The sequence below is a fragment of the Mandrillus leucophaeus genome, unplaced genomic scaffold (assembly GCF_000951045.1).
Source record: "Mandrillus leucophaeus isolate KB7577 unplaced genomic scaffold, Mleu.le_1.0 Scaffold314, whole genome shotgun sequence".
NCBI classification, from domain to species: domain Eukaryota; kingdom Metazoa; phylum Chordata; class Mammalia; order Primates; family Cercopithecidae; genus Mandrillus; species Mandrillus leucophaeus.
In genome coordinates, this window is record NW_012103299.1 from 1323404 (window position 1) to 1340637 (window position 17234).

Below are 17234 nucleotides of genomic sequence, written 5' to 3' on the forward strand. Positions count from 1 at the left end.
TCAGCGTGTCGGCGAAGGCGCTCTCTGTGCGGACAAAGGGAGGGACATGGTGGGGAGAGGCGGCGCGTGAGGCTGGTCGCGAGCCGCTCCTCTACCGCTGCTCCCTGCAGGCCTCCGCGACTGAGCCGGGCCTCGAGCAGCCCCCACCCCACCCTGGCTTCCAACTCTCCTTTTGCCCATCTGTGTTATTTAGGGAGTCACAGGTGCACAGAATTGCATTAAGCACAATCCTCGGTTTCCTTCACATGCTCTTACCTTTGGGACGGGCAGATAAGGCCCTTTTTAACCTGGCTCCTTCTCTTCTTCCATCCCTCCTTTTCTATCCACCCTTTCCCCTTCTCTTCCTCTTTCCGAGGCTTCCATACTTTGATTATTAAAAGGGCATCTAAAAATCGTTTATTGTCCATCTCCCCAGCTAGGACGTAAGCTCCAATAAAAAGCAAACCTGTGCTCGTGGCCTTATGCAACAGGCACCTCTAAGCTTTCGCACGCTACCTCATTTAATTTACACAACCACCCTGTGAGGCATGTGCAGTTCCCTGCCATTGAGCTCACAGGGAAACTGAGGCACAGAGGGGTTGGGGAACATGACCAAGGGCACACGGCTACCAAGTGGCAAAGCCACGACTTGAACCCAGGCTGGCTGGCTCTAGAGTCTGGCCTCTTCAACACATGCTGCCTCTGAAAGAAGCGAGGACCTGGGTCTGTCCTCACTGCTGTGTTCACAGCACAGAGCACAGTGCCTGGCCCTGGACAGGTATTTAAGCATTGACAGAAAAAAAGTCTACAGGAGATTGACTCAGTTGGTAAAACAAAATGAAGGGAAAGTTTTTTTTATTTTTGAAACAAGAGTTTCGCTCTTGTCACCCAGGCTGGAGTGCAGTGGCATGATCTCAACTCACTGCAGCCTCTGCCTCCTGGGTTCAAGCGATTCTCCTGCCTCAGCCTCCCGAGTAGATGGGATTACAGGTGCCTGCCACCACGCACTGCTAATTTCTGTATTTTTAGTAGAGACGGAGTGTCACCCTGTTGGCCAGGCTGGTCTTGAACTCCTGACCGCAAGTGATCTGCCCACCTTGGCCTCCCAAAGTGCTGGGATTATAGGCGTGAGCCACCACGCCCGGCCAAAGGGAAAGTTCTTTAAAAGTTAGAGTTATGAAAACATTTTTAAGTAATTTTTAGTGATTTGAAAAAATGTTCTTCATATGACATAGGTAAAAAAGCAAAAATAGTGCTTAATCATTTGGGTAATACAGGTGTTCGTACTTTAGTAGATTACCTGTTTATTTTCTGCCTCCCTAGCTGGAATATGAATCTCTCAAGGCCAGGGTGTGTGTCAGTCTGGTCACCACCATGTTCTCAGGGCTTGGCAAATAGCCTTCACTATTAATAGTTTATTGGATGAATGAATGAATAAGGTCTAGAAGAGACTGCTATACTAAATAACAACATCAGGAAAGAGTCATTAAAATATTTTGAAGGATTTTTTTAGTGATAACATTTTTGTTTAATAGGAAAATAAGTGTTTCTTAGACTTTTTAAACAGACCACTTTGAGCCAAGATTTTGTTAAATGTTATCATTCTATAGTATCTTGAAAAATATTTCCTCTTTACTTTTCCAAATATGAAATGAAATCATAAGAATGCACATGCTTTTTCAAACTATGACCCAGGCCCCGGTGGGTCCAAATGCACCCCCTCAGACACCTTTCACTTAAACTGGGTTTACAGCACTTGGAAAACCAGTAAATCTGGCAGTAGGAGCTGAATTCTGGCCTGGCCACAATGGGCTAAAGCTTGCCCTTGTGTTGAGGTGGTTTGATCTCTCTTGATGCCCCTGAGGTGGCCCTCTTCAAGGTCTCACCAAAAGGTGTCAGCTACTTGTTTGGGCTCTGTGGGCATCTGAGTGTGTATGCTTTGCCTTAGCGAGGGTGCTTCCCATAGCTCGAGGGAAGAAGTGGGGTTTCAATTTGTTTCTTTAAAAACGTATATATGTGTGCGTTTGTCTACATCTGTCTGTCTGTGTCATTTTATTTATGTGCATAGGAAATCAAGTGCTGGAGACAGACATAATAAAATATTAATAGTAATTATCTCGGGGTGAGATTATGAAAGGCTTTTCTTTAGATATTTCTGTATTATCTAGTTTTCCTACAATAAACTTGTACGCTACTGATGTGGTTTGGATTTGTGTCCCCGCCCAAATCTCATGTCAAATTATAATCCCTAGTGTTGGAGGTGATTGGCTCAGGGGTGGACTTTCCCCTTGCTGTTCTTGTGACAGTGAGTTCTCACAAGATCTGGTGGTTGAAAAGTGTAGCGCCTCCCACTTCACACTCTTCCTCCCTCCTCCTCCCTCTCTGGCCAGGTAAGCTATGCCTGCTTCCCCTTTGTCTTCTGCCATGATTTTAAGTTTCCTAAGGCCTCCCCAGCCATGCTTCCTGTACAGCCTGGGGAACCATGAGCTAATTAAACTTCTTTTCTTTACAAATTATCCAGTCTCAGGTGGTTCTTTATAGCAGTGCGAGAACAGACTAATACAGCTACAAATTTTTAGCAGAAGAAAATTTTTAAAAATCGAGTTTTCAATTAATATTTAATATGGGAAAATACCTATAACATTAAATGAACAAAAGATTCAAAACTGAACACATGGTTTGATTCTACTTTTGTAGAAAATGTGTACGTAGGATTCATAGGAAAAATACAGAAATACATTAAAATGTGAGTGGTTATCTCTGGGTAGAAATTTGCTGCTTATAGTTTTCTAGTTTTCTCTAATGAACGTAAATTGATTCTTATAATCAGAAAAAAGGCGTATAAATAACGGTAGAATAAAACAGGCAGTTTTTCTGAAAAAGCATTTTAGACAGTACGTGTTTCTGGAAGTCTCGGTGCAACGCACTTTTCCCGGGCTCCCTGCCCCACTCACAGTCGCCCGCTCCTAAAGGCGCTGGCCTTACCCTGCTCCTGCTAACACTCTGCCTCTGCCCCCACCCCTAACTCCTCCTCCTGTCCCCCAGCGGCTCCACGCCAGAGCCCATCAGTGCAGCATCCTTATTAAGAGCGTGGCCTATGGTGACCAGCAGACTTAAGTTCAAGTCCTGGCTTTGGCTCTTCCTGGCTATGTGACCTTAGGTATGCCATTTCACCTCCCAGAGCCTCAGCTCCCTCAGCATAACATAGAGCGATAATGGTAAACACCCCCATGTTATGGAAATTACTTTCATGAAGAGTAATACAGAGCATGGCACTAAGTGCTCAAAACATTAATTATGATCATAAAAATGTAATAGAGCACTTATTGTGGGCCCAGCGCTGCTGTGTGCTGGGTGAACAGAGGTGAATACACAGGCGTGGCTCCTGTGCTCGTGGAGCTCCCTTTCAAGCGGGAGAGTGAGGCTCTATGAAGCTATCTTACAGAACACTGTGCCCGGTGCCACCAAGAGCCTCTGTCCTATGTGGGGAAGTGTCAGTGGGGGAACTCTGAGGCTCCAAGAGGTCACAGAGCTGGAGAGGGACAGAACCGGGATTCTCTGAGGGTGTAAAAACGGGGACTCAGCAGGCCAGAAAAGGCCTCCCTGACTGATCAACGGGCTGCGACCTGGAGATAAGAGAGTGGTGGCCGGGCAGGTTCTCCAGGCACAGAGAACAGCACATGTGAAGACTCTGAGGTGCCGGAAGCGTGGTGTGTCTACAAGGCTGGGTTACAATGAATGTGACATTGTGCTGGGTACCTGGCACATGGCAGCCCCTCAGAAAAGGTCGCATGGCCTCACTTATTCTCTGTGGAAGGAGCTTTGTTCCTCTTGGGCATGGGCCCTGATTGAGAGACGCCCAAGACAGCACAGCGTCGGCCTAGGCCAGACACTTCAGAATCCATTGCTCAAAGGGGCATTTCTTCTAAAGAGAACCAGTCGGCTACAGGCAGAAATCCAGCAACATCAAGAGGCACCGAGGAAGCATGTCAAGACTGCGCAGCTTCTACCCGTGGCTGAAACAAGTACACACATAACCATATTCTCAAGCATCTACTAGACGCAGCTCCATACACCGATTGTCCCCTTCAGTCCTCACCAGTATCCTATACGGCTCTGTAAAATGGGCACATTTCACAGTGGGAGAACACTGAGGCTCTGAGAGGTGGAGTGAGTTACTGAAGGCCACTTAGCCTGGGGGTGACAGATGGGATTCCAGCCCAGGCTTTGAGTCCAGAGCAAGGCCCCTGGCTAGCAATACTGCCTGCCAATGCTGCTGTTCTCATTCAGCTCTGAGAGCTGGCTAGCACCGGGCCAAAGTCGGAGTTTCAGTCTCCCTGGGCCTAATGTCCCCGCCTCCCTGCCATGAATACCCACTGAGCACCAACACACAGCAGCAATCTCCAGGCAGGTGCAAGGAGGCTGGGTACAAGGAGGCCCCTGACCTCCCACTTTCCCGAGCCACTTCCAGGACCCAGCTCTTCCCTTTTCTCCCCTCCCCTTTCTCTCGTAGGTCCAATATCTGGGCTGGAAGTAAAGCAGAATGTATGTCTCAAGAGAAACCATCTTTGTGTAGACATGAAAGTGAAGGCAAGGACAACTGGAGACAGAGGAACCCATCCATCAATCACCACTCTGTCTCTGCGGGACTGACTCGGGCCAGGTACTAAAGACAGAAATGACAGGACTCACTGACACAGTGGATCCAAGGCAAGGAAAAGAGGAATCAAGAATGACACCTGGGTTACTGGCCAACCAACCAAGTGGGTGCTGCCACTTACTGCCAATGGCCAACCAAGTGGGTGGTGCTACGTATTGCCAATGGGGCTGGCTGAGAAGCAGGAGGTGGGGGATTCAAGAGTTGTGTCTGAGCATGTTCAGTGTGGGATGCCCCTCGGATGCAGGAGGAGAGGCTGGATAGGAGTGGGAGGCCTGGGGTTCAAGGGAGATGGGTTTGGGAGCCAACAGCCTAGATGTGAAGTCCAGTGATTGGCTCAGATGACTTGGAGAAAGAGGGCAGATAGAAACAGGCTGGCTTTATGACAATCTGTTGAATGCTACAGTTGTTCTTAGATGCTTTCCAATATGCATATTGTATTACACAATTTAAGAATGTAAAAAGGAAAGAGTGAGCCCAGGATAGAACCCTGGGGCTTTCAACATAGCGAGGACAGGCAGGGCGAGGGGTGGCCAGGAAAGCAGGAGGAACGGCAGGGGCTCGGGAAGGCCCAGGAGCCACAAGCAGCAACATTCAAGCAGCCGGGAGAGGTCACCTGGGCTGAAAGTGAGGGGCCGGTAGTAGGCCCAGGATGCAGGCTCCGGGTCTGACAGGCTGAAGGTCAGTGATGGGCGGGGACGCACGCCTCAGGGCACAGCTTAAGAGGGAAAAGGAGAGGGTGGCATAACCAGCACTTAAGAAAGACCTGCTCTGAGGGAGGGAGGGCAGAGAGACAGGACTGTGGCTGATGAGGGGCTGGCGGAGGGTGTTTAAAAAGATGGACGCCACTGGGGCTCTTCCGTGTGCTCACGGGGATGATTCAGGGGAGGCAGAGGAAGTGGACAAATGACAGGAACCATGGCCATGAGCAGGCAGGAGGAGACAGGAGCAGAGCTCCTTGTCCATGGCCACGGGGGGAAGGCTGATGGGGTGGGCACCAAGGGAGAGGGGTTCTAGAAAAGAAGATGGCAAACATTGGCCTTGGTGTGCTGAGGCAGGACCCAGGTCTGTGGGCCACTGACCTCGTGCTTTTCCAGATGCCCTTCTGCCAACCAGAGAAGGCTGGACTGCAGACACAGGCCTCGTTTGGACCCTGGCCAATTCTGGATGTGACCTCAGTTTGCCCACCTGCAAAGTGGGGACCCTCATCCCATCTCAGTGGCCTGTGGGGAAGATTAAAGAGGGCAGAACACAGGGATCACGATGCGCTCAGCTCCGTGCCTGCACAGAACAGGCCTTCAGAAGCCCTTGGGGGGACAGGCTGGCGGCCATGCAGTGGCAGTCTCGCTCCAGACTGGGAAAGGACAACCCTTCAGGACACCCTGCCATGCAAATGATTTATGTTGGGGTGAGGAGGTGGGTGCTGGCCTGGTCTGTTTGGAAAAAAAGAACACTAACCGCAAAGCTAATGACTCTGTGTGGCTCCCACTGGGGCTCTGCCTAAAGCCAGCAGCACAGCAGCGATCCTCCCGGCCTGAGGTGTGCTTACAGGCCCCTCACAGAGCCAGCTCCTGGCTCCACACCTCCCTCCCCCACCATGGCCACTGACCAGCTGGGAGACCTTGGGCAAGTCCCTGCCCTTCTCTGGGCCTCAGTGTCCTCTCCTGCAGCCTGGAATGGTGCACCCAGACCTCTGAACCCTGCATTTAGCTCCATAAGTTCAAGTCTTTATCAAACACTTTGTTTATAACAATAATGAACAAACTCTGACTTTAGGACCACCAACAGTTATGTAACCTTGGTCAAGTTCTCTATCCATGTGGAGTCTGCAAATGAGTTTCCTGCCTCATAGGATTCTTGTAAGGAACAGAAGACGTGACCCACGTCAAGCTCTCAGCATTGTGCCTGGCACAGAGTAAGTGCCTAGTAACTATCTTTAACAAGGGATCTCAGTGCTTCCAAGCTGGGCAAATGACTCCTTTCCAAGGCCCATGCAGGGCTGTTGCTTCTGGCTGCCTGGCATCCACTCCCTTTCTTCTGGTAACAGCACCCAGCTTTTCTTTGGAGGGAACTGCCCCACCCCCAGCTCCCATTGCCTCAGGAGTTGGGAGGGGGGCCTTCACCTGGCCAATCACTTCATCTCATCCCCCTGGCCATGGAGATGGGTTGAGAGATAGGCGTGTGACTCAGGCCGGATCCATGAGGCTACATCTAGAGACAATGGGCACACCTTCTAGGAAAGCAGCTCTTCTGTTGGATTTGTTAAGCTCGTGGGACGCAAGACTGGAAATGCTGGTGGCCTTTCCTCCACCCCAAAGGGACAGTCCGGCTGAGGATGAGGCCACCAGAGAAGACAGCAAAATGAGAAATGAAGACAGACAAGTATGCCAGGTGCTGTTCTTTGGGTCCCTGCATTGAACCAGGCTTAAAGGCAACCATTCCCAGGAATTTTCGGCCACATGCTTTCTTTTTCTTTTTTCTTTTTTTTCCTTAAGTGAGACTGAAATGAGTTTCTGTCCCCTGCAACCAAAGATTTCTGACAATATGGTCTGATATGCCACGACCCTTGACTGGCATTGCTTGTTCAATCTGACCAGCTTTCCACCACTGGGCAGAGGAAGGACGGCAGGGCTGACACTGACCACCCTGGAGCTGCCTAGGAAGAGGGGCAGGGCTGCCTCAAAAAAGCACGGGGCCTGAACTCAAGGACCTCCAGAAAGGGCTTCCACAGAAAAGAGACATAAGTTGAGTATCCCTGATCTGAAAATCTGAAATGTGAAATGCTACAACCTCTGAAGTTTTGGAGCACAAAACATGAAAAAACACTAATCTAGAATGATCAACAGTGATTTTCAGATATCAGATTAGTGATGCTGAAATGTTAACTATAATACAAATATTTCAAAATGCAAACACGTCTAAAATCTGAAATGCTTCTGATCATAAGCATTTCTGATAAGGGATACTCCACCTCTAATAAATGCTTCCTGGAGCCAGGGAGAGGAGAGGGAAAGGAGTGCATGGCCCGGCAGAAGCTTCCGTTCCTGGCTCCAGGAACTGCTAAATTCAGCGAAAAGTAATTTTCCTGTGCCCAGTCCCTTCTCTTTGGCCCTGAGGAGCATCTCAAAAAATCTAAGCCTCTCAGGATGGACCCACTCACTCCAGGACCCACAAGCCCCTCCTGATCTGTACCCCAGAGAACATTAAACAAGCATACAGCAGCCCTCTGAGACAATGCGCCCGACAGTACTATCTGCGTGTGTGGCTTGGGGCACTGGTAGTAACCCAGGTGTCCATCAATGGGCAGGGGCCACAAGGGAGAAAGGAACCAGATAGGCATACAACAGTACAGATACATCCCAAAAAAGGGTGAGTGGAAAAAGAAAAACAGAATAAGATCCTTAGCACAATACCATCCATATATGCATATAAAACAAATCTATCTATTTTTAAAAGATACATTTGGCCGGGCGCGGTGGCTCATGCCTGTAATCCCAGCACTTTTGGAGGCCGAGGCAGGCGGATCACCTGAGGTCAGGAGTTGGAGACCAACCTGACCAACAGGTACCCAGTAGAAACCCCGTCTCTACTAAAAATACAAAAATTAGCCGGGCGTGGTGGCAGATGCCTATAATCCCAGCTACTCGGGAGGCTGAGGCAGAAGAATAGCTTGAACCCAGGAGGCAGAGGTTGCAGTGAGCCAAGATCGCACCATTGCTCTCCAGCCTGGGCAACAGAGCGAGACTCCAAAAGATACATTCATGGGATTATGAATCAGAGTGATGCCTATCTGGTCAGGAGAAGGCATGAAAAGGAGTGGGGATTGAGGATGAAGCAAAAAAGTTAAAGCAAGAGACAGGGTCTACATGGCCCCTGGACAGAGGAGTCCGAAGAACTTGACACCCAAGGTTCCCAAGCAAGGAGGGAGGAAGGAAGGGAGAATATACACCTACGCAAAGGGGATGCAAAAGGGATCATGAGCACAACCGTGGCAGCACCTGGGGGCCCTTAAGAAATCCTAACTCCTGGGTGCCACCCCCAGAGGTTCTGATTTAATTGGTCTGGGTGCAGCCTGGGAAATGAGATTGTCAGAGCTCCCCAGGTAAGCACAATGCGAACTAAATACTGCTGCAGCAGTCTTCCAGTCCTGGCTCTGCCACTGACCGTCTTGGTGGTTCTAGGCTCGTCACTTTCCTTCTCGGAACTCTGGATTCTTTATCTAGAAAGGGCACCCCAGGGTCTGGCCCATAAATGCAGCACTCTCTGCTGCAGCTGGACTCCATGCAGGAGGATACTGGGTTGGGCCCACAGTTCCACCAGGCAAAAAAAAATATGTGAGGCCTGCGAGCCCTTTTTTATTTCTGAGACTTTGGCTCAAGATCGAGGGCAAATAAAACACACCCCAGCCCCACAGATGGGGTGGATGCTTCTTAGACAAGGATTGCCAGATGAAATGCAGGATGCTCAGTTACATGTTTTTATTTAATTTATTTTTTTGAGATGGAGTTTTGCTCTGTCACCCAGGCTGGAGTGCATTGGTGCCATCTCGGCTCACTGCAACCTCGCCTCCCAGGTTCAAGCAATTCTTCTGCCTCAGCCTCCCAAGTAGCTGGGATTACAGGAGCCTGCCACCAGGCCTGGCTAATTTTTGCATTTTTAGTAGAGACGGGGTTTCACCATGTTGGCCAGGCTGGTCTCGAACTCCTGACCTCAGGTGACCCACCTGCCTCGGCCTCCCAAAGTGCTGGGATTACAGGCGTGAGCCACTGCGCCTAGCCACATCTGAATGTCTGATAAACACTTTTTTTTTTTTGCATAAGTACGTCCCAAATATTGCATGGGATATGCTTGTACTAAAAAATTTTCCTAATTAGCCAGGCATGAGCCTGTGGTCCTGGCTACTTGGGAGGCTGAGGCAAGAGGATTCTTTGGCCCCAGGAGGTCGAGGTTGCAGTGAACTGTGTTCATGCCACTGCACTCCAGCCTGAGTGACAAGAATGAAACCCTGTGTCAAAAAAATTTTTTTTCCTTGTTTATCTGAAATTCAAATGTAACTGGGTGTCCTATATTTGTATTTGCTTAGTTTGACAACCCTATTTACCCAAATGCCACTTTTTTTTGTTGGTTTTCAGGCTTTATCAGGTGCGACCTGATTGTGGTGAGGGAGGAATGAAGGGGTCTCAGGGGTTTTCAATTCTAGAATTTACAACTGGGAAGCTCTAAAGGAACCATGTCAGCCCCTTGTTCCCTGCGATGGAAAGGAGTTCAGAGTGCTCAGGACAGCACAGAAACTGGCTGTCTCTTTACGTATCCATTGGGTACCTTGGACACCACCTTCAGGAAGCCAAATCCTCCCAGGTATTGGGAGATTGCGGGTGGGATTTTTGATGTTCTCATGGTGCCTCATCCTGTCCTGGAAACAGCAGGGTATTTGTCTCCTGCACTTAAACCGTACAAAATCATGACTGCTTAGCTTCTTATGTTATTGTAACGTTTTTCCTGATTATAAATCATTGTTATCTTGGAAAAAAAAAGTCACTCATAATCCCTTTACCCAGATGTAACCAATGACAACTTGCTTTTCCTCTGGGAAGAAAATAAACACTCATTGAGCCTCAATCACGTGTCAGAAACTTCCCCTCTGTTATCTCATATAACCTTCAGAAAGGACAATAAACCTTATTGCTCTTTCTGACTGTAAAAGCAATACAAGCTCTTTATATATATGTATTTTTAAAAGGTGACTCAGAGATATAAGTAAAATTCACCCATGCTCTTATCACCCATGGATGAAATTCCTTCTAATCCCATTTTCCTCTTTTATGTTTGTGTTTCCTGCAGATCATATGACGCAGAGAGAAAAAAAAAAAAAAAAGAACAGAATAATTCTGTGATCACTGTCCTGTGGCACCTGTGCCAGGTACTTTCCATCAATGAGCACAGCTCAGGGATGACCTGTAGATAAGGGAAGCTGAGGCTCACGTCTGCCATGTCACACTGACGTTCCAGCAGACTCTACCTCTCCCTTCCTAGAATGTTGTAGCAGTTCAATAAGGGTTTGTTGAATAAGGAAATGGAGTGGGGGGGGAGTTCACCTCACAGATTTATGCAGCCTCATTAAGTCATCAGAGGCTGCTTCCAATTTGTATTTTTTAAAAAAAATCCGAATCCACTTGAGCTGATTATGGAGTGGCTGTGATTTCTTGGCTGTTACTCAGAGACATGGGCTGCGAATGAGCAGGTGAATGAGGTGGGATTGCTTCCCTGCTGGATAGGAACAAAGAGCTCCAAAAAAGATGATGGGAAATCTAGGTTTCAGAAACCTGTATCTCCTGGAGGTGAAATAACAAAGCCTTTCATGGAGAAGAGCATGAGGGGACACAGTTAAAATGCCCAAGTAAGGCTCCAGCTTGGAGGGTGGGTAGTTCTTCACAATCTGGTCTAAGCCTGGAATTTGGACACATGCTCCGGCTCACTTACAAATGGGCAGAGCTTCTTATTTCTTAGCTGTTACTTCTTGAGTGCCTTCTCTGTGCCAGGAACTGTGCTGCATCCCTTTTAGACATCATCTCATGTAACCTTATCAGTAATCCCATGGCGTGGGTGCTATCATGAGTCCATTTTGCAGATGAAAAAAAAAATAAACTGAGGCACAGAGAGGTTCAGTCACCTGGCCAAGGCCACACAGCTGGCAAATGGAGAGTCACTTCCAGAACAGAGGTCTATGTGATCCAACACCCTGTTCTTGACCACTCAGATGTTCTACTGTCTCCCTACTTCTGTGGGTTGGGGCATAGCTTGGATGCATGAATCTTTCCTCCTTGCCTAATGGTGGGCTAATGAAGGGGATGAGGTAGAGGAGCAAGAAGCCCAGGCCAGGGTTCTCCCACAAGATGCAGCTGAAAAGCCAGAAATAGCTCAAACATTCAGATATACCAACTCTGGTCATCCAGCTCATGGGATACTGCTTAGCACACTTAGCAATAAGAATGAACAAACTACTGCTACAGCAACAGTGTGGATGAATCTGAAAAATACGATGCTGAGATAAAGAAGCCAGATACCAATGGGTGAATACTGTGTGATTCCATTCACATGAAGTTCAAAAACAGGCAAAACTAACCTATGGTGAAAAATCAGAAGAGTGGCTACCTCTGGAGAAGAGAAGGCTTGACTCAGAAGGATCAACTCTGGGGTTATGGACAGGTGTATCAGTCTGTCAACATCTGCAAACCTTTAGATCCATGCATTTCAGCAATGCATGTAAGCCACACCAAGAGCTGTGTCCAGATTCCCTGACAAACCTGCTCTCCCTTTACTCCCCAAGAGTTCGAGGCTGGGCTGGTTCCGGTGCAATCTGTAGGTTTAAGCGCTAAGGTCTCAAACAGAAAGCAGATGAGTGGTTGCCCAGGCTGGAACGAGGGGACAACAGGGAGTGGCTGCTTAATGGGTAGGGTTTCCCTTTGGGGTGATGACATGTTTTAGAGCTGGATAGAGGTGATGGTTGCCAACTATATGCCACTCAGTTGTACACTTAAAAATGGTTGCTGTTCTATTACGTGAATTTTACAATTTTTTAAAAAAGCTCTTGAGATACAGGCAGCAAACTTCTACTCCCATGAATTCTCACCATCAGGATTTGGGCATTAGCGGCTGCCTCCTCCGTGAGAATCGGGCTCACACCTGTCAGCCTCCCCAGCACCCCAAGCCCCTTAATGTGGGCCAGGGTTTGCCACACCTAACTCCTCTCTGCACGTGCCGTGGAGGTACTCCACGAGTGTTTATGATCAGAGCCTAAGTTTGACGCTGAGTGGGTGAATGAACGACTAAATGAGCAAATGGAAGTGTGTGAATGAATGCGCGAAGGAGCGAGCAAATGAATACATGTGCGAATGAGTAAATGAAAGAGTGAGTGAATGAATGAACAAATAAACTAGGAAATGAAGGAATGAGTTAGTGAATGAACCTGGGCCAGAGCATGGGTTCAAGCCGTGGGGGTCCCAATCCTGGCTTTGCAGCACAAATAATTTAACCTCTTCATGCCTCAGTTTTCGCATCTGTAAAACGGGAGGGTAGGTTGTGAGAAATAAATGAGTTAAAAGGCGTAAAGCGCTTAGTGCCACGCCCGGCAAAAGGAGCCCTCCGTAAGTGACGGTGGCTACTAATGAAACACACACCCACGCGCAAGGGTACCGCTGCCAGGTCCCCAGGGGGCGCCGCGCCCGCGACCTACCCAGAAGCTGCACCTCGTCGGTGATGCCGTAGACGTCAATGAGCGCCCAGAGCGGGCCGCCCACGGCCACGCCGCAGTGGAAGAGCACCGGCTCGCCGTCGTTCACGCTGTAGAACACGCGGCCGTGGCGGTCCGCCCAGTAGGCCAGCACCGTGTCGCGCAGCGCCAGGTTCTCGGGCAGTGCCTTGGCCCAGTAGCCGGGCCGCGTGACCAGGTCGGGGCAGGCGTACTTGGGGATGTCCTGGGCGCTCATGAGCGACGGATCGTGCGCAGTGAAGCCGAAGCGCAGCGCGCCGCTCCAGCCCGGGCGCACGGCCACCAGGCGCAGCCGCACCTGCTCGTACAGCCGGATGGGCCTCTGCGTGAACGTGACGCCGTTGCAGAAGCTGTTGCGCCGCGTGGCCCGGCGCGAGTGGCCGTCCAGCCGCACGTTCTTGCCTTTAGCCTGCGCGTGGAAGCGCGGCGCCTCGCCCAGGACCGGGCGCCGCTCGGGACCGGGGCCACAGCACGGCCGGGTGGCCAGGAGGCGCGCCGGTGGGCTCGGGTCTGCGGAAAGAGACAGGCAGCACGGTTAGGCCTCCTTCGAACTCCTGCGGGCCCCGATTGGTCTTTATTTAACAGTCATTTTCATTTGAAATTCCATCTTAATTGGACTGGTTATTGATGAGAAGGTTCCAGGCTACACCAAACGGCGACCGGCCCTAACCGGCCCTAATCTCTTTGCCACAGCAGTCACCATACCCATTCCACAGATAAGCAAACCAAGGTTTAGTGCGTGTGTGGTGAAGCACTAGAGCTGTTTCACTGTCAGAGGGGCCAACACCAAGAGCTTGTCACGACAGCCAGCCAGGGGCCAAATCACTTCTCCATCCCCATCAAATTCCTCCAAATCTACAAGGACCTCCCGGAGCCACCTCTGGGCCACAGAGCGCCTCCAAAAGTCCTGGATTCTTGGGGTTAGTAGTGGAGATATTTGGCTGCTTTTCTCTGTGCAGAGCATCCAAATACCTCCCCTGCTTTTATTCAAAAGCTAAGACAGGTCAGTCAATAGAAACGGCCATGGCAGCCTGATTCCCAGCTCTGGCACTTCCTAGGTGGGAGGTATGGGGCAGAGCTGTCACTTCTCTAGCTTGTCTTTTTGCCTGGAAAACGGGGACATGACTCCACTCACACAGCTGCTGAAAGAGAATGTGGATGAAGTCCCTGGAGTACTACCTGGCACAGTGTGTGTGTGTAACAGAAGTCATTAATCATGATATTATTACTGATGATATATATTACTGAGGTTCCAAAGCACATCCAAGCCAGGATTCAGGGACTTCCCCTCCCCTCAGCCACAGAAAATGAAGGCATTGCTTATGAGCAACGTTGGCTTTTCCGGAACGGACACCTTTGGGGTTCATTTCTAAAGACATTCTGCTTTGAAGGACCTGGGGAATCCCGGGGTGGTCTTTCAAAGGACCTGGTCACAAAGCCAGGTGGCTCAATGTCAAGTGGGATGCTTCCTCTCTCCCTACCTTTCCTCCTCCCATCCTAGGGGCGGTTCCTGGGGGGCTCTGGGATCCTGGGGGGTGGCAGGGCGGGTGATTACTACATGAATCTCTGCTGCTCTTCACCCAGCAGCTGACTACAATTTACATGGCAAATTCTCACAAACCACAGGCCGCCCAAGGCACACAATGAGAAGAATGGCGACCCCAGGAATGAAAGACCACTCCTCCCACGCCCAGCCACGGGGTGCACTGTGCTCTGGGCGCACCACAGAGTGCAGGCGGGGGCGGGGTGGTTCGATGAGTGCTGAGCCTGATGGGAGCTAGGGCAGGGGAAAATGAAGAGGGAGAGGCAATGACGAGGCAAACAAGACATGGAGCCCCTCCCCAGGCCCTGGAAGAAGGAAGGCCCAGTCACGGGGAGAGGAAATCATGCCTGGAAGCTGGGAGGCCGCTCTCCAAACAGAAGCTGCTGGCCCACAGAAGACAAAATATAAGGAATAAAAAAGCCAAGGTTCCACATTAGAAAGGAACATAAGGGGCTTCAGTCATTCATTCACTTAACACATATGAAGCGAGTGCGTAGTATGCACCAGGCACCATGCCAGGCACTGGGAATACAGCAATCACCAAGACAGACAAGGTTGTTGCTCTGATGGAGCTGACATTCCAGTGGGCAAAATCAGACGATAAAAAACATACTCTCCCTGGTGGGAAGCATTACAGAGTAAAACTCAGTCAACGAGGCAGGGCAGAGAGAGGTGTTTTCTTAGGACTTTGCGGAAGGGCCTCCCTGATGAGTGACTTTGGAGCCGAAGCCTGAAGGAGGGAAGCAAATGAGCTGGGAGGGTGGTTGGGGGAAGATCATTCCAGGTAGGAGGTACAGCAAGTGCAAAGGCCCTGAGGTGTGGCTGAGAAATGACAAGGAAGCCAGTGTAGCCAGAATGGTGGGAGCAAGGAGGGAAGCGGGTAGAAATGAGATCAGAGCTGGGGTGGGGAGTGGGGAGAGCCTGTTGTTTGATTTTTCTTTAACCATTTTACTTTGAATGCGATGAGACCTTACTGAAGGTTTAGAGGAGAGACATGATAGGAGTGCCCAGGCCACGGTGTGCAGAGGGGACTGCTGGGAGGCGGGGGCAAGGATGCTCAGGCCAGCAAAGCTCCTGGATTATTCCATGGCAGAGATCATGATGGCTCCTATCGGGGGTGGGTACCAGTAAAGCTGGTGGGAAGGGGTTAGATTCTGGATATGTCTTGAAGGTAGTACAGCTTTGAAGGTTTTCATTCATTTTTATATAGGAAAATAGAAAACATTCAGTCTACTTGCTTTGGACATTTCAACTATATTCAATAGATAAAACAAATTGAAAAAGGCCTTTTGGTTCTTTTTTTTTTTTGAAATGGAATTTTTCTCTGTTGTCCAGGCTGGAGTGCAATGGCATGATCTCAGCTCACTGCAACCTCCACCTCTTGGGTTTAAGCACTTCTTCTGCCTCAGCTTCTTGAGTAGCTGGGATTACAGGTGTGCACCACCATGCTCGGCTAATTTTTATTTTATTTTTAATTTTTTTTTTTAGTAGAGACAGGGTTTCGCCATGTTGCCCAGGCTGGTCTTGAACTCCTGACCTCAAGAGACCCACCCACCTCGGCCTCCCAAAGTGCTGGGATTACAGGCGAGAGCCACCGCACCCAGCTGACCTTTTGGTTCTATAACAGACACTTGAATGGGAAGCAGAATGGTGGTAAGGACAGGGTAGGGAGATACCAGTAGTAGATCCCGGAGGGCAGGGGCTTGTCCATGCCATCTTTGGTTTCTCTGGGCTCAGCACACACCAGGCTTGATAAACACCAGTTGCTGCCTGTGTTACAGTGAGAGCTTGAGCAGACCTCAGGGATCGTCTTCTCCAACAAGCCCATTTTACAGATGGGAAAATGGGCCATCAGAGGGAGAGGGGTCTGCCCAAGCTCAAGGTCAGTCAGGGTCAGGGGAGAAAGCCCTTTCTTGGGCTCTTCTGGCCAGGCCACCCCTGATGCAGGGAGGCAGAATATGGAGGTCATTTTCATGCAAGAAGGGTAAGACCCGGGAGGGGTGGCTGAGCACCACCTCCCTCAGCGTTGGGCTGTGGTGAAGGCCTCCGCCTTTCTACACCTCCCACCACAGTTAGTCGTGGGGGCAGCTGCTGTTTCTGCCTGCCCAGTATCCATCCCTCTTTTTCTGGCTACTATGCTCCAGTTTTCCTTGGGAGATCTTGCTTTCCGCCAGCTAGTGGATTGACCTCACTCCAACTCTAGAGACTAGGGTAACCAATCAGATGATGGCAGACTTTTTGGCTAGGGGCGCCCTCTTCTGCTCTAAGCCAGGTTGAGCTGGGTTTCTGATACTAGCAACCAACAATGTCCTGACTGATAGAATCACGGCGCATTCAGACACTTCCTCTGGGCTGGTCATGTGTCATGCATTTCATCATTTAATCCTAGTAGTGTCTCTATGTAGTAAGGACTACTGTTATCCATCCCCAGCATGGATGAACAAATGGAGTTTCAGAGAGGTCGAGTCACTTGCCTAAAGTCACACAGCTGGTTTAGTTAAGGGCAGAGATGAAACCAGGGATTGAAGCCAGGTGTGTGTGATCCCAGCTCTGTTTGTTGTCGTTGTTGTTTGTTTGTTTTTTACCATTTTACCATAGTCTCTCTGCCTTTTAGAAACCAACACAAGACTGACAGAAGGGCTGGGCCATAGACCCCTAAGGCAGGAGAGGGAGACTAGAGGCTGCCTATTGACTTCCTTCATCCCTGGGCAGAATTGCCAGGCACTGGACTGGCACAGGTAGCAGACAAAATGTTCATTCCACTGCTCATTCATTTCTTCATCCAG

At 49.7% G+C, this 17234-nt stretch overlaps 1 protein-coding gene across 1 annotated transcript in view; it reads right to left on the reverse strand.

Moving 5' to 3' along the window:
* Positions 1 to 17234, reverse strand: part of NEURL1B (neuralized E3 ubiquitin protein ligase 1B) — a 48959-nt gene that overhangs the window by 8115 nt on the left and 23610 nt on the right. Inside the window, exon 4 of the mRNA XM_011987722.1 lies at positions 12870 to 13415. Within this exon, the coding sequence (XP_011843112.1) occupies positions 12870 to 13415 (546 nt within the window). The remainder of the gene's footprint in view (positions 1 to 12869; positions 13416 to 17234) is intronic.